This window comes from Colletotrichum costaricense (genome assembly GCF_030867565.1).
Source record: "Colletotrichum costaricense strain IMI 309622 chromosome Unknown Scaffold_29.1, whole genome shotgun sequence".
Classification (NCBI taxonomy): domain Eukaryota; kingdom Fungi; phylum Ascomycota; class Sordariomycetes; order Glomerellales; family Glomerellaceae; genus Colletotrichum; species Colletotrichum costaricense.
In genome coordinates, this window is record NW_026848258.1 from 341,491 (window position 1) to 358,564 (window position 17,074).

Genomic DNA, 17,074 nt, shown 5'->3' on the forward strand with positions numbered 1-17,074 from the left:
AACACAAGTAATTCTTGCGAACACCAAGGCCGCCATGGTGGATCGCGGTCTGTACAATGAGGAACCCTGCAGCGGTTGGGCCCACCAGCAGAAGCGGGCAAACCGTTTATCAGCAAACCGTTTATCAGCAAACAGCTGTTTTTCCTTGGGGTCCTCTTCTTCTGGTTTCGTTTTTCGAGGAAATAATGAAAATTTGGCATAAACACGAAGGCGAGATTCTGGCGTATGGGAGCAACACAGGCATCAGGAACACCACTCGATACCCGAATGAGACTGAATGCATCGTTGACATTGAGTAAGCACAACATGGGTGGGGGGAAAACAAAACGAAGGGATCACGGCGAATTGGCGCGCGGAAAAGAGAAAGATAATTGTTGGTTTGAAATGGGATGGAGGGAAATTTGCCCCCAGCACACCCCGACGTTGAAACATCTTGGGAAGGAAAAGTTTGGGAAAAACGAAAAGGACATTGTCGGCCAGGTGGCCAGAGGGAGGGGGGGGGGGGGAAGGCGGGACACGGTGAACGACAGACATTGTTAGGGATACCCGCCGCGCATTGTTGTTTGGGATCTTATTCTCTGTTTTGTTTCCCGTTCATGTTTGGGGTTTCCTTCGTTCACGGCTCCTCCTCCTCTGTTGTAACCCCACCCCCTCCCCTCTTTCTCGAAAGGCCATGCGGTGTAGTAATAATGTGAGGATAAGGAACATTCGCTTCAACAAAGACAAAGTTTTTATTTTCCTATCGAGTCGGATACTCAGGAGAGAAAGATACCACGACATGAGGGGATAACGGATGGAGACGAAGTGCTCGAACGTATGGACGGGGAAGGTGGGGAGGATGACGGCGTACGAAGTTTCGAAGCGGAACGGACTGAGTGTGGTTTCTTCTGGAGGGCCAGGTACTGGGGAAGCAGCGGCGGGTGCCGATGCCAGGTACTTGGTTTGTTTATTTTATTTTTTGAGGGGGGGTGTATCAATTGTGGCAACTTTAAGCTTGAGCTCTTGACCCTTTCCCACATACTCTTGTCCTTTGCGGCGAAAATTTCGACATTGTTATCCCACCCCCCAAAACATGATGCCCTACATGATGCCTTGACATGCTCCATGTGTCTCTATGTATCTATGGGAGTTGTGCCGCATTTTGAATGAGCTCTGGATCTATTGTCCGCTACGGCAGTCTGACTGGACAGAGTGCGAAAACGTCTCTTTGGTCGTCTTTGAAGAAATCCCGACGACGGGTATGGCTGAAATGCGACAGGATGCGCAGCCGCGCAGAAGGGAAAGGAAAGGCCGGCTTGGGCTGGGCACAGCCCGAAGGGGGATGACAGTGGGAAGGGTGCGGCGAGGATGAGCATCCCGCCCGTTTGTTTTTTCCTTCTTCCCCCTCGCAAGCTACGAGAAAAGTGCCAGAGAGAATTAGGAAAATGCAGGGTAGAAAAATAAAAAAGGCAAGCAAACTTGGAATTTTTGCGACATGCCTTCCCTTTCTCCTTACCGGTATCCCTACCCCTGCACGAGCTGCACGAGCTGCCTCTGTCGGCTTGGCCCGGAGATCATAGCCAGCCCTTGCTAATTTCCACCCAATATGAGCCCTTCACCTACCCGATGGCTGGAAGGCAGGTCTGGTCTACTGTGGTAGAAGGGGGGGTGTGGTGGGTTTCACGAGGGGGGCAGGGCAGGGGGTGATTGGGAAGTGGGAAGGGGGGGGGGGGGGATGAAAAAGGGCCTTGTTTGGGGTCAAGACTGTCGTGAGGTCCCGCAGATTGCAGAATTGTCTCTTTTCTCTCGTTCAAGGGGGGGAGGGGATGGTTCCATTGGGCTTTCTGTCACATACCCTATGCGAACCAGTTAGAAGAGGACGAGGGACTGAGGAGAAGGATACGGAGAGATGAAGTCGACGAGAAGGGGGAAAGGGTGTAAAGAGGGTACGGGAGGGTATGGAAAGAGAGAGTTGCAGAAAGAGTATGGTCCTTTGTGCAAAAAGCAAAGCAAGGGAAATCAGTCGCTGAAAAAGGAAAAGTTGAATTCCCGCCGATATGGTTCTATACGAACCTTGTCGGAACACAGCATGAACGACGGGAAGACGGTCAGAAGAGAGTTGTTCAGGTGCTCTGCTATTTTGGAGAGGGTGGGCAGACGGGATCGCGAACTTTCCAAACTTATCAGCTGTAAGTGAGAAGGGGAAAGGGGGGGGGGGGGGGGGTGGGAGGGGGGGGGGGGGAGGGGGGGGGGTGGGGGGGGGGGGGGTGGGGGGGGGGGGGGGGGGGGGGGGGGGGGGGCGAGTACAATAGGGGGGGGGGGAGGGGGGGGGGGGGGGGGGGGGGGGGGGGGGGGCTTGAGAGGGATGGGGGAATGATGAGAGAATTTCAGCGATGGTGATGTAGGAAGCCGTTGGTTCATGCGCGTGAGCGGGAGACGCCGACGGGTGCATGCGGATCGAGTTAGGTATCTGATTACCTCACTTTTCAAGGAGTTGGGAACAATTTGTTTTGGGGGTAAAGTGTGTGGGAGATGAGGTTTTCTTTTCTTGGCTCTGTTAGTCCCCGTTCTGCTGGATTGGCTTCTTGGGCTGTGCAAAAGACGCGGCGACCCGTTTGATGTTGGGGGGGTATGTATGTGTGCGTATCTTGAGTGACGGAAAGAGGCTTGTTTCCACCGGATGGTTGGTTGGGTGGACTTGTCGCACGGCGTCAGTTGCGTTCTTGGGCGCCTACCCTGTGATCATCTTTTTTGTGATCTAAGGGGGGCTGTGTCGTTGTGATCGGATGAGGGCCCCAAGGTCCCAGTCGTATGGGTGCATGTAGATGCCAGAATTTGGATGAATGGTTATTGTAGTTCTTTTCGGTGCGATGATGTGATGGGATTGATAAAGTGGGATGGAAGGGAAAAGCAATTTTACCTCCTGTCCATACCTACCTTGAGGCATGCAGTAATAATAGAGCCCGGATTAAGAGATACAAGTCCGGTACAGAGTACGTACCCACCTAGTATTTTTAAGATGGAGAAGGTGGAGTAGGGAGTAGAGTGGTTGAGAGGAAGGCAGGGGATACGGGTGACGGGCTTAGGTAAGGGAAGAAACGGTCGGAATGGCCCGTGGTTGGCAGTTGTAGGAACCGAAAGGACACACAGATGACGGTATGCACGACCCGAATCGCCGGAAAGTGGCAATCTCGGCTGATGCCTCTCGTTACCAGAATCGAAAATTGCGACGAGATTGGCTTTGTCCATTGTTCGATAAATGGGCAAATAGCAGCGGGTGTAAAATGGTAAGATGAGAAGGCTGGAAAAGAGGAGGGTTGAGATTCGACGTCCTGTACTCTATACCCTAGCCACTGGGGGGGGGGGGTTGCAGAACCCGCCATCGCAAGGTTGTGAGTCTGCCCAGGCTTGAAAGGCGACAGGATGAAAGGATACGCTCGAACACGGAGGTCAGGTCCGAAAATGCATAACTCGTCTTATTCGTCGTCTCCTCGGATCTTCGGAGCCTGCTTCTCGCCGGTGCTTATCTTTGTGAATGCTCGCTTACCAATGATCCCCTGTAATTTCCTTCCATAAGCTCATCGTTGCTTCCCAGCCTCACCCAAGGTAGCTGTTACCTTACCTAAGATCAGATCATGGGTGCAGGTGAGGCAGGCACGTTTGGTGGTTGGTGTTTTGTGAGCAAATTCTTGGGGAAAGAACTCCACAACTTTTTTTTTTTGGATTGATGTCCAATTAAGGTTTTTGAGTGACATTCTGTGGAGAGAGGGGAGGAAGGAGCTTAGCTAGGAAACTTCGAATTACTTTTTTTGGTTTTGGTCTAGGGGGGATGGGAAAGGCAGCTTCCGCGGGCGGGCAGAAAAGAAGAAAGGATAAACTAAGAGGCGCGCACGAGTGGCAGACGGGGAACGGAATGGAGTGCGAAATGGGCTTGGCTTACCTACTTAGTCTTGCATCTCCGAGACCACTGGGCCTTATTAGCCTTGTCCCTGTTGGACTTAGCACCATGGGCCTGACTATGGTGGGGGGGGAGACCAGGAGAGCACCTCCAGAAAAAGATGGGAGGGATAAGGTAGCCTAGAGGTACGGTGTGCGGCCGAAGAGGGGCCTCCGGAGGTATCTCCGCTAAGAGATTTGAGAGGCAGAAATGTCTGAGATTCTTTATCATTGCGGGCTTTCAATCCCCGCGTGCCATATTTTTGTCTCTCATTTTCCACTTGTCTCACGGTTCCCCCCTCGACAGATTTCCGAGTCTACGCGGACGAGTCAGAGGTTTTGTATGGAGAAAAAAAAAAAAACAGGTAACAGTGGGGAAAGAGACTGCACGAGAGAAAGCATCGATAGCATGTCCACTACCTATGTGCTTTGCAACTTGCTCCGTTCCTGGGCATGAGGGGGCTAGTAACTATCTTACCTTAGCTTGCTTAGCACTGCTTAGGTAGGAGCTTACCACCTTGGCTGGGTCCAGGCCCTGCGCGCGCCTAGCTACAGCGACGGCGTCCCGTGGCGGGGATCAACCTTCTCAGCCCGGCATATCTTATAAGTGCGGCCGCTTGCAGCCAGATTAGCTTTTGTTGAAAATGCCACGGCTTATTCCGTCTTTGGTCTGCGCTGAGATAGCTCGACTAACGACCAGCCTTGGCTTATAAGAATTCCAGAAAAGACACGTCGTCGAGTATCGGTGAAATCTGGATGGGAAAGTGGATGGGACGAACGGTGCGCTAGGATGCTGGACAGGGTGCACAGTGCACAGTGCACAGGGCGCGACCCGGTGATGGTCAGCGTCCATCAGACGGGAAGGTTGTGGTCGGCCCGGGTGCGGGGTACCCTTCACCGAACACCGAAGGGATGATCCGATGACAAAGATGGCACCTCACCTCACTTACCTTAGCTTACCTTAAGGTACCTAAGGTACTCTTGTCACTTGCTGCGTTCAATGGGCCCAGGCTCTCTCTCGGACTCTGACACCTTGCCTGCCTGACCTGGTCCATCTGCACTACCTCACGCCAGCCTTCCAATCTCTTTCTTCCCTGACCATGCGCCATCCTTCTCAATATCAGCCACCATATCACACTTTTGCATCCAGAATTGGACTTGAACGTGGTTGTGGACAGAATGTCGGCTTCGATCTCAGACCCTTTCAGAGCGTCATCGATTTCGTACCCTTGCTCCATGGCAGGTCACCTCCCTTTCCCCGAGTCTTACTTCCAGCCTTGCCCTTGTCTCGGCAATATCATCCTGCTCCTACGTTATTCGTCCGCTCCTGGCTAACGGTCTCAGGGCCGCGTTCCATCATCTACTTACTCAATGTAATTTCACCGCTGAATACATCGCCAAATTCCCCAATTCATCAGGGCATTCCAGCTCCAGCTGGCAACCAGAACAACACTTACACAGCCTGTCTCTCGTCGGCGTCTAGTGCTAGTAGTAAGCAACTCAATTCGCCCCTCTCCACATGTAACTGGACCCAGTGCTGGCGTTGTACTAAAACTTTCAATCCTCCTCAGCCTTACCGATATCCTTAGAGATCCTCACATCTGACCCCTCTAAGCTGGCACATTCGCGCTCCAGCGCTCCTGGAAGGAATGCGACGCCATCCCCCCTACGTCTTACCACATGCAGATCACAGCCTCTGGATTCCTTCACCACGCCGTCATCCGCTGACATGGTGACATGGTACCGACGACACAATGGTCACCATTCCTTCTTCTCAGCTGGCATTGCCCACCGTGTCACCCTCTTTGCTCTAGTCTTTCACCAAATCCACAAAGTCCGGCCACGCGTCTTTCAGCCAGCGGTAAAGCTGCCGCAAACGAGCTGGGAAGACCCTGAAATGCCGCCACACTGTGTCTAGGGCGATTCCCCTTGCCAAGCTACCCCCCGTTCCGTTCCTTGGTCGTCGTTAGCTCGTGGTGGTCATTCGAGTCCCGGCGCTTTCTAGCCGCCTTTCGTTCCTCAAATGTCACGATCATTCTTGGCAAGAGTTATAGCTCCAGCTTCAAGGACTTGCCGCATAATCCCTGAGAAACTCAGGGCCAGATCCCTGCAGCACGCAGTTGCACTGAATCTGCGGATGATGCTCCTTTCTGAGCAACAGAGTACACAGGACGTTCCTACTGGGTGCCTCGTTCGGTGATCTGCCAGATGTATTCAATCACCGCTCGATATGCCGTCCTTCCCAGGAACCCCCAACGATACGATGCCTCTCGTGACATTTTTTACTCAATCGAGAGCCGCTACGTATTGTTGAAGCCGAGTGGCTTCACGCGCGAAATACGAACATTCAAGGGGACAGCCACTCTTACGATCTAGGCATGTTCAAATGGGGCGGCAGGGGTGGTGGCTGATTACGATCTCGTCGGGCCGAGGGGTGCACAACAGCGGGCATTTACGGCCTGCGTCATGAATTACTCACTCGGGTTTGCTGCCCTACTGGCAATAGCCGTGTTCCTCTTTTCTTTTTCCATGCCCTCCACGGGCTTACCTAGGGCCGAGAACGGAAAACGTCTTCCCAACTTGTTTTCGTTCCCGGTCCTTATCCCTCTTGCCGAAGAATGCAACGTCTCTGTGGCTGGGTCACGGCTGGGAGTGAAGTGGTGACCAAGGAAAACAAGCGCCATGTGGCTTGCGGGTTGCCGGCTCCCTGTTTTGAGGGTGGGGGGAGGACTTCGGGTCCGGCTGTATGTGAATCGGAACCTTCCCCCCCCCCCCCTTCCCTCATCATAAATTTCGTGACGCCATGAGGGTCTTACTTTCATTTGCGCGAATGTGGGTCTTCAAACGCGGTGTCTCAGTCCCTTATCCCTTGTCCCTGGCAATGGGAAGGAAGACAAGACTCACTCTCTGCTCTGGTGTCTTAGGGAGAATCAGGGGATCCAAAAGGGGGTAGTTCATCACCTGTCTTTCCAGTCCATCATGGAAATGTGGTCAGGTGCCTCGAAACACCCAAACATCGGCTACCGTGTTTCCGCAAGAGGGGGCTACTATCGTATACTGCTTATTGATGAGCAGCTATGGTATCTAGAGTCAAGGCTGAACGGAGGGGGGGCGCGACTACTTACTTTTGTTGCTAAAGTGCGTACGCGGAGACGCCATGCTTCTTGGGGGGGGGGGGGTTCAGTTCAATCTCCTCTTGTCATTTTTAGTGGGATGTCTGGGCTCCGAGGGTACCGGATTTCTATTGATATGTCACTGAGGCTGCCTCAAGGCTTTCATGCGTCTTTGGAGGTGGCAGAAGCTTCTTTCAAACTCTCTTCTGTCGTAAATGACCCGCTTGCGTAGATGAGATTGAGCTCCACATTGTTTAATTCGATTAAATCTTTTTTCGAGGAACTGTATTCATCGTCATTTTGTATTTTGGAGGGGGTTTCTTTGCAGAAAGATATGAGGACCAAATAAAGTGAGAGGCATTTGAACAGCGCAGAAGCCCCAATGACATGGTCAAAGCTCATACGTATAGCTTTTGAGCCTGCGAAGGATGAGGTATCTAGGTCAAGGGAAGTGTTGGCTTGCCTTGCTTTCAGGATTTTCTCTTTGCATCTTCTCTTTCTTCATAGGGAACAATTTTAGATACAGGCCGGTAGAGTACTCGAAGAACGACATGGCCTGTCGAAGAGCAGGCAAGAGAATACCCTGAGAATACCCTCAGAATACCCTCAGAATACCCTCAGAATACGTAATTCAATCCGTAGATACATCAAGGAATACACGTGTAAGGGGACCCTTGATGTGATCACGCTATATTTCAAAGTCTCCAGGAAAACCTATAGATGTACAGGTATCTCAACATCCATGTATGGGTTCCGTCCCCCCCACGCCATCGAGTTAGATATCGCAGTAACATGTGCTTGCCTGATCCGGCCGGGAGGCTTGACGGCTACTTATCTTCCTCGATATCGATTGACAGAATGGAAAAGCCAGGCAATTGCCAAATCTTCTCCTAGGAAGACGTCTCATCACGGCTCACGCGATCGAGAGATTGTCACGGCCCTCAATAACTCTCTCGTCACTGCAACCCCAGGAAGATCACGGCCAATGCATGTCAGCTGGACGATCAAAACACATTTGTGGATTGGGCGACACATACGTTTATGACGCCGCCACGGCGAAAAGAAAGGAAAAGTATCAGCACATTGCATGATGTTCTCGAATCTTGTGTCTCAACTCAGCAAGAACTTTGTTTGACACTCCAGCGATTCTTACTAAGAGGCTAGACGAGATTTGGAAAGGGAAATGGTACAGACACGATTCGTCGAGGCATCCACGATGGTACCTAGTTGACAAAGGGAGGGGAGCAACTTGACTAGTGTTTGATTTCTTACTGCTGCTGCTGCTGCTGCTGCCTCATTGAGTGCAGAGCATCAATCTGGGAAGACGAGAGATCAGAGCCCAAGCCGAGATCTTTACAAGGACTGAGAGCTCTGCGTATGATCAGGAACCTCAAGGAAGTAGACCTTCTTGAGCAAGATATGCACGATGACCGGCTGTCGATGCTTAACAGAGCCTGCTATACGACAGTTGATAATCTGTTTAGCACTAGGGGCGTTGAGGAGACTGATCAAGTCTCGGCGAGCTGCAATTTGGACTACATCCGCACATTCACGGGTCTTTTAGTCCAGAAATCGCTGTAGCTGATGTTCCTCATGCCCTCTGACTGGATGTGTGAGAATGTCTCGAGCTCAGTATTGTTGACCACATGAACCGAAAAGCCTAGGCACAACTTAGAGAGAAGATCCTTCATCAATTGACGTCTACGAATTGCTGGTGATGATGTACCACGGGTGTTGAGATTGGTCTTACTGACACTGGGACCTCTAAAGTCTCTCACCTCGTTGCCTTGATATGACTACACAGTATTACTTAATGGCATGATAAACGTGGGATGAAAGTATCCATTTCCGTCGGCGTTTGTGTTCCTGGTCTTTCCTGTGAGCCAGTCCGAGGGGGGAGTAGAGACTTGCTATTCACAAACGCCCCTTGACTATATCCTGCAGGATAGTCTACAATCGTCTTTGGTGCAACCTCGTAATCGATTTAGAGAGCTTTAGAGATCAAGCAAATACGCTGTGAGTTTGTTGGGACACCGGCGCTTGTAATTTGCTCATCATATTCGTGTAATTCTAACGTCACGGAGCTGGTGCCGACTCACCTGTGGCTTGTCTGCTCAAACATGAGAGGATCTCTCATACGAATCATGATCTGAAAAAAGGTATTACTATGCAAGAAGTTTGTAATCTCTACTTGCTAGGTACCTCGATTTAGGAACCTGGCCGCATTTAACTACATATTGCTCGAGTCCTACTCAGCGACCAATGTAACTGGGTTCCAGGTTCTTGTGCCATGACTGAGAACTTACAGCAGTCTCATACTCTGAAGTCTTTACGGACTTATTTCACTTCTAGATGTTGAGAAGTGCTGCCATGTGTGTATCCAACGCTCGAGCATGAATACATATTGTCATACGTTGATGTCCCTTTCAAGATACATATACCTCAGCGTGAACAATGAACGAACCCCTTACAAAGACAACTGTAAATTGAGGTCGTTCGTTTTGCTTTTGAGGACTGATCCTCGTCCCCTTTCGCCCTTTGTGTCGAGACGGCCGCAAAACTCGCCTCAGTTGCCCGTGCCGGCGTGTAGAACGACACATCCTCCCACGCTTTCTCAAGGATTTGTCAACCGAGACAGTTCTTCAGCGCCGGTCTGGTTTTCAGTTCTCCGGGGGAAATCAACCTTTGTACACTACATTGTCTTGAAACCGGGGGGTTTTCAAGAGCAGAAGCGGCGTTGGTATTCGAACATATATTGCTGTACCAAAATCCGAGTCTCCTGGCTTGTCAGCGTGTAAGCAAGCCATTGCAGCCTGCGCAGTAGGCGTCCCCCCTTCCCGCAGAGCATGGGCCGAGTGGGAGGGAGGAGAAGTTGCTTACCTTGTTGAGAGTTGTGAATTCGTGTGCAGGTTCTAGAACATCAGCTCTATAGCTTGTTCGTATTCGGGATGTGACCAATATCAGCCGGCGCATTTCAGGTGCAGGCATTGATAGCATGTCAAAGGACCAGCGATAGGGAGATCAAGATGCTCCAAAGGCCTCTCCAGATTGGAAGAATTGCTGTCATTAACAAAAAGTCTCAATAGCTTGAAGACTACCGAAAGCTAGTCCATCTATCGTCTTGTATAATTCGTAAGGAAACGCCGAGTCATTATCACCACAGATATCTTGCCCCGTCACCACATCAGTCACATCAAACACTCTCTCAAACGTGTCCCTTCCTCATCTACCAGCCTACCTACACCACTGACCGATCTGCAAGAATCCCAAAAAGCGGCCTCCCCAGCGTCTCAACAGCCATCCACCCGCCCTCAGGAATCTCAACAATCGTCCCGTCAACACACACCTTCCGCCACCGCGGATCCGACTCCCCAATCGTAACCCGAACCTCCTCCGCGTCCTCGTACCCGAGATAATCCTCCCTCCCCTCCGCATCCGTCCACTTCATACCCACGTGGGCACCCTCCTTATACGCAGCCATCATGATCTCCATCGTCTTCTCCCCGCCCACGGCCCCGAAATGCACCAACTTCAGCCTGCCCCGCAACGGCCCGCTATCCGGCGCGATCGTGAACGTCTTTTCCAGGTTCGACACCATGGCCGCGAGGGCGTACCCGAACCTCTCGCGCTCCACGCGCCTCCACCTCTGCTCTCCCCTCGCCGCCCCCGGGGACCGCACCTCGACTGTGGCGACGTACGCGTGGCTTTCCTTGAGCAGCTCCTGCGCCACCATGCCGAAGCGCTTGTCACCGTGTTTGCGGTACTCGGGCGTGTCGCTCTCCCAGACCAGCTGGGCGTGGAAACCGTAGCTGGCGACGATGGCGCCGAAGAGATGGTCGACGCTCGTGTCGTGGCGGGAGAGCGCCGTCTCTTCGTCACCGTGACCATCGCTACCGCCCTCGCTCTCGCTTGGGGGCGCGTGCGGGCCCGGGTCGGCCGTGTAAGAGATGAGACGGGCGCCGGGGGAGAAGGAGGCGCGGAAACTAGGTAGTGGGCGCGAGGTGCCGAAGAAGAGGGTGCGGAGGCCGAGAACCATGTGTGATGGCCCCTTCTCGACGTAGAGGGGCTTGTGGAGGGAGTGGAAGCAGGCGTTGCCCGTGCCGAGGGGTAGAAGGGCGAGAGTCGGTAGTGTCGTGGTGGCGGTGGATGATCCTGCTTCCTTCTTCCCCTCCTCTTCCTCCTCCTCCTCCTCGCACCCGTTCAAGAGGTCGACGACGCCGCCGTCGCCGCTGAGGAGAACGATGGTCTCGGCCCGGGGTGAGGAGGCGGAGCTCGAGGTGGCCTGTCTGGCGGCCCACCTCTCCTTTGCGAATTTGCGAACGCTGTCGGCGTCTTCCGTTATCAGGACATTGAAGCTGGAAGGCAGGCCATGGGCGGCCGATAGTCCGTCTGGAGAGAGAGTAGATGCCAAATCTCCAGACGTCGTGTTTTGGCCGGCAAGCAGGATCAGAGGCCGAACGACGCCGTCCCAGAACTTTGGCGCGTGACCCAAACCAGACTTAGTCGAGACGACAAAGTGTACGTCGTGGCTTTCCGGCCTGGGCGTGAGATGATCCGGAAGCTGTGGGAGCAGGAGGCCGCGGCTGGTGAGCTCGGCAGGCAGTTGGCTCTCCACGAGCAGGATGATGTCGAGCTGATAAGGGGATTCCTTGGCCTCGGGGTCTTCTTTGAGAAAGCAGATGATAGGACCCGAGCCCGGATCGCTTCTCGCGGGAATGATGAAGACTATCTCCTCCGGGCGAGCGGACTCACTGCCGCTTTGCGTGGTGAAGGTGAGTTTGCCGTCGGTGAAGGCGGCATCGCGGGCGTGGCGGGGCACGAAACCGTGAGCGCGGGGCACGCCCAAAGGCTCGGCGCCGTCCACGTTGCTCATGTTGGTCCTCGATCTCGAAAGAAAAGAGTTGATTCGAAAATCTTGGGCTAGAAAGTGTGTAGGTCTGTCACCTCGAAACCCCTTTGCCAGCTGTTTGAATATAGCGATATACGGGTGACGTTGATGCGAGGTTTATCAACACTTGAAGGTGCAAGCAGGCAGCTAGCCACCAGGGACTGAGGAAAGCACTGATGGACCAAAAAACGAGACGAATCCTCTTCAGGCAGGTGGCCGTAAGAGTACCTCCTCCTCTACAACGCAGTGAGATGCGTAGGTTATTTAGTACCTTGGGAGTAAGCCCGGATGCACTGGCACCGCAAGCGTGGGCAATCCTATCCCAAAACCCCGGTTAGCGATGAATAGTAAGCGTGCGTGTTGCCCTCCTACCTGGCGTTGAGACACACACCTCACTTACAAATCGCCTCTTGCAAACCTGTGGCTGGTGCTGTGGATGAGTTTGTGGGAGATATGCCATAGACCCAGCGATTGCGTTATTTCTGCAAGTGATACCAGACGCACCTCATCAAGCTACCTAAGGTAGTCACCCCGGCGAAAGGGAGGGCGGCGGGGTACCAAAAGCACCCAGAAAACAGCGCCTGTGGTAGCGAGTCCAGCAGCCAAGCCAGCCGGGGCCGGGTGGCTGCCCGAACCGCTGCCACCATCCGGAAGACCGACCAATCGACCCCCGAAACGCCGCCCGCACCATGTTGCACAGGCCGGCTTTTTACCTTTCCTGACCTTAAGTTACTGATAACACAGCCAATTCGGCCCAGTCACCCAATTGCGCACTTATTTAATGCACAAAAACAATCGCCAACACCCCGCAAATTCAAACACATGTCACAAAAAGACAAAATGATGGGAGCGGGGTTCGAACCCGCGCACTCTCACGAGTAACAGAGTTGCTGACTAAGCTTAAATCTGTCGCCTTAGACCACTCGGCCATCCCACCGCAAGGATTGCAACTTGAGGTTTAGAGGGCGCGATTTGGCGCCTATGCTTGGTCGCGGTGTTGGCGGTTTGCGCGACCGCCACCTCGATGCGAAGAAGCCCGTCCGAGAAGGGACGAATGAGACCACGGACAGGAAGAAATGCCCGGGAGATGACATCGTTGCATTGATTGTCCAAGCAGGTGCAAATGAAAGGCGCATAACTACCAAAGGCGAGGAGGCTGGGTCAGGTTGCAGACATACAGATATCTAGGACGAAGTCGCGTCAGTCTGCAGCCTCTCGAACAGACGAAAAAAATGGTGACCGTTTACCTCACATTGTACGGCTTCAAGTGTTGATAAAACTTTGGTAATGCTTCATCTCGGCTAAAGTCGACTTTGCTTTTCTTCTTCCTGCTGTGTACCGTCCGATCACGCGCCCTTCGCCCTCGTCATGGGCCCCCAGTTCTCCCGCGGGTTCATCTGGTATCTGACCAACTTTCTCTGCTCCCTGCGCTTGCCGAGCTTGGCGAGGTTCTCGTCGAACACGAGCGTCTTGCGCAGCGCCTCCTCGGACAGCTTCTCTTCGGCCTTGTCTTCCGGTCCGTCCTTCATCTCGACATCCGCCGTCTTTTCCTCCTCCTTGTTAGTAACCTCCTCCTCCTTCTCCTCCACCTCGACCACCTCTACCGGGGCATCAGCCTCCTTGACCTCCGTGGCGTTCCCGTTGGCTGCCATATCCGTCTTGTCCAGGCCCAGTAGCTTATACGCCGGCATCTGCGAGTTGATCTTTTCCGTGCGCACCGGCGCCTTTCGGCGAACCCACTCCTGCATAACGAACCAAATCGTATCCCACGGCGCATCCGTCTTGACACTTCCGGGCCGGCAATGGCTTCGGGTGACGCGGTAGCCGAGGTGCTTGAGAGCACCCCTGAACATGTCGTCCGGCGGCTGCTGCGTGCTCAAGGTACCGGCCAACCGCGAGGGCATGACGAAGAAAGGGTAGTGGTCCACCCTCGCCAGCTCCTTATCCTTGGGGTCGAGATCTTCTGCAGGCTCCGGGCCCGGGAGATACTCTTCGAGGGCTGTCTGGAGCATGCCCTCGATTCTGGACGTCGTCTGGTACACGTTCTTGTCGACCGTCGGTAAGACGTCGAGAATACGCTGGATGAACTCGGCATTGTGCAAGGGGCCGCTGTACATGGGTCCTGCGATGTGCATCTTTGAGCCGCAGTGTCTGCAGTGCGAGTCGGTAGGAGGTCCCTGGGACAGCCCGTGCTTGTAAAAGTAACCCTCCTTCTTCTTGGGCGCGGCGCGCGTCCGGACCATGGGCTGCGTCTCCCAAGCCGAGCACCCGGGGCAGTTGTACATGATCATCGTCTTGCCGCCCTGGTAGTTGACCGCGTCCTTGGACTTGCGGACCTTGACAAAGACTCGGCAGTAAAAGTCAATGGAGAGGGACAACTGCGGCTCAATGGTGAGACCATACTTTGATCCGGCGCTCGCCAAGGCGTGAAGAATCAGGCGGATGCCAACTTCGTGCGAGTGAAGGCCCTTGACGGGTGCGCCTCCGTACAAGGAGAAGCACTTCTCGGCGTAGCAGTGGCCTGCCCAGTGACTGCCGTCGGTGCAGGTGACGGCAAGCAGACCACCATCGTCTCTGACGGCCTGCACGGCGGCATCCAGGAAGGGCGCGGCCGTTCCGTACGGGTCCAGGTCGATGGCGTCGTACTTGTTCTCTTTGCTGGGGTTACCGAACCGGTCCCTGTTCGACAAGTCGTCTGCGATGCGCCGGTACATGTGAGCAATCGCATCGTCGTGGCTCGTCACAATCTTGTCCTCCAGACCGTTGTGCTTCATGTTCAATTTGATTGACTCAATCGCACTCTTGGTCAGGTCGTTGGCGGTCACTGACGTCACAAAAGGCAGCTCGTGAGAGTAACGCAACGCGCGAAGACCGGAGGCAGACAGGGCGTCCAGGATGGTAAAGCGAGGCGGCGCCGACTCCTTCTCTGGCACGGCCTTTGCGTCTTCACCCTCGGCCTGGCCCTCCTTGGCTTCCGTGACTGTTGCGGGCACCTCGGCCTCGGCGCCAGTGCCATTGACGCCATTCTCGGGTTGCGGCTCCCCGCCGTTGGTGACCTCAGCGGCCTTACCGTCGTCCGTAACCTGCACCTTGGCCGGCCGGTTCCCGCCCTCGTCCGCAGCCGCGCGCCGTCTCTTCTTGTCCCTGCGCTTGGCAGCGGCCTCGGCTGCCTTGGCGGCCTGCGCAGCCTTCCTCTCGACGACCTCCTCGCCGTACACTCTGATGGCCAGCGCGGACAGGTCTCGGTTGAACTGCTGGATGGGGTTGTAGAACACCTGCTGGCCCTTCTTGTCGTTGACCTCCGCGGGGACCAGGATCGTGGCCTTGCCCTCGGTCACGCCCTTGTAGTCCTTGCCATCGTAGGTGAAGATCTGCTCGTCTCCGCTCATTTTGACGGTAATTTCACCGCTTTTGGTAGTTGGACAGCTGCTGCAGAATCTGATGAGTGGCGGCGCACTGCCTCTGTACGCTGCGCGAGTGAGAGAGGCGGCTGATGAAGGTTCCGTCAATCGAAGTGATTGGAGGCGTAAAGCCAAGGGTAGTGTACAGAATTGGCGGCTCGCAGCGCGTGTGCCTTGGCGTGTAGCTCGTTGAAGAAATGAGTTCAACATGCAGTCATATGAGATGGTTCAAAATTTTGGGTCTGCCTTTGTCGATTCGGCTCATTCAAGTCGCACGCCGTCGCTGGTCGGCGAGAGAAATTTCAGTGGGTCCAATCATTCTGCCAAAGGCGGTGAGTCATCGGCGACAAGCTTAACCTTGCTTGCTCTCTCCCATGGCTCCATGAATGTTGGCTTGAAGAATTGAAAGTCAACCAGAAGCTGTGTAATGTACTATTGTCGATCAACGACTGTTTGTGAATTATTCATTCCGAGCATGACCGGGTTATATTTTGTTCTGTAGCTTTTGACTCGGTTGGCATTGTACGTTTTATGCAGTGCTCGGCTCTTCTCAGACCGAGCTCTGCCGAGCCCTCAAGTTGGAAATGCCAATAGGTGCCGTCGAGACATCTCAATACATTACCCTTTGCTGAGAGACTGGCCCAATTCAACTCGAATAGTGCTTCTTACGCTTTGTCGTAGCTTTCTCCAAGTTTGATGAGTTCAACTTAGTAGTACCTTTAGCAGATGCCTAGTTGTAAGCCTACACCAATTCTCGTGTCATCGGTTGCCAGATGTCTCTGAATACCTCACTCAGGATTGCGTTGTGAGAAGTGCAGGCGTATAGGAGCTTTAGATCATTGAATCATAAACATTGCCATGATCGTGTATCAATCTCAAAAGATGTGTCTGTTAGCTCTTTCGTCAATCATTCTTGGATGACTTTCATGGACACTTTCCTCAGAGTCTGTAGGACTACTTCTAGCCCAAGTATTCATTACGAGTTGATTGAGTGACATTTTGATGCCATATTGTGAGATTTTATGGCCAGGAGTTGATTGAGTTGTCTACTCGCTCTCTTGCTCCGCCGTTTACTCTCGTCTAACGGTGAAGTTAAGTACTGTCCGGATAATCTCCAAAAACAAAAGTCCACCTCAGTGAAACCAGAAGAATCCTTGGTCTTATTTTTGCTGTGATAAACTTTGCTTGTTCTCACTTCTACTCGGCCATACTTTACTTCCCAGCCGCATTTCAGACACGATCAGGAACGAGACCATCAGAGAGCTTCTATCCAGCCTAGGTAGTACTGCCCTTGCAGCTACGCCATGCCTCATAGAATGGAGGCAGATAAGGATCATGTGCGCAAGAGCATCAAACCCTCCAAGGAGAACACGCCACAAGTATAATCTCTGACGAGGGGCGGACCAGAGTTTCATAGGCAAAGCAAATTACCTGAAGAGAGAGCATGTCTAGAGCGACTGAATCCGGAAAACATACGGAGCGGAAAGGCACCGGCAGACGATCGTCATGGATATTTCAAAGACGTATTCATGGTTCATACAGTGCCGTTGATAGTCTGTAGTTTAGTGCGTCGAGGACCATTCCCCAGCTTTCGGCTGGGCCTTCAGGGTCATGTGTGATGAGCAGAAAGTGGTCTTTGATAGCTGCCAGTATTGGGAGGGCAAATGCGTATATGCTTCTCCATGACCGTGGTAGCAGTCGATTGAAAATGCATGTGGGATAGCTGGTCATGCATGACCCAAACAGTGAGTGAACTG

At 53.4% G+C, this 17,074-nt stretch overlaps 2 protein-coding genes across 2 annotated transcripts; both read right to left on the minus strand.

The window, feature by feature from the left end:
- Positions 1-10,266: 10,266 nt before the first annotated feature.
- Positions 10,267-11,901, minus strand: CCOS01_16384 (diacylglycerol kinase catalytic domain-containing protein; the record flags this gene model as incomplete). Its single annotated transcript, XM_060464520.1, has 1 exon — positions 10,267-11,901. The coding sequence occupies one exon, from the start codon at positions 11,899-11,901 to the stop codon at positions 10,267-10,269; it is 1,635 nt and encodes a 544-aa protein (XP_060305016.1).
- A 1,361-nt stretch (positions 11,902-13,262) lies between these two features.
- CCOS01_16385 (N2,N2-dimethylguanosine tRNA methyltransferase) lies at positions 13,263-15,305 on the minus strand (the record flags this gene model as incomplete). Its single annotated transcript, XM_060464521.1, has 1 exon — positions 13,263-15,305. The coding sequence occupies one exon, from the start codon at positions 15,303-15,305 to the stop codon at positions 13,263-13,265; it is 2,043 nt and encodes a 680-aa protein (XP_060305017.1).
- Positions 15,306-17,074: the final 1,769 nt, after the last annotated feature.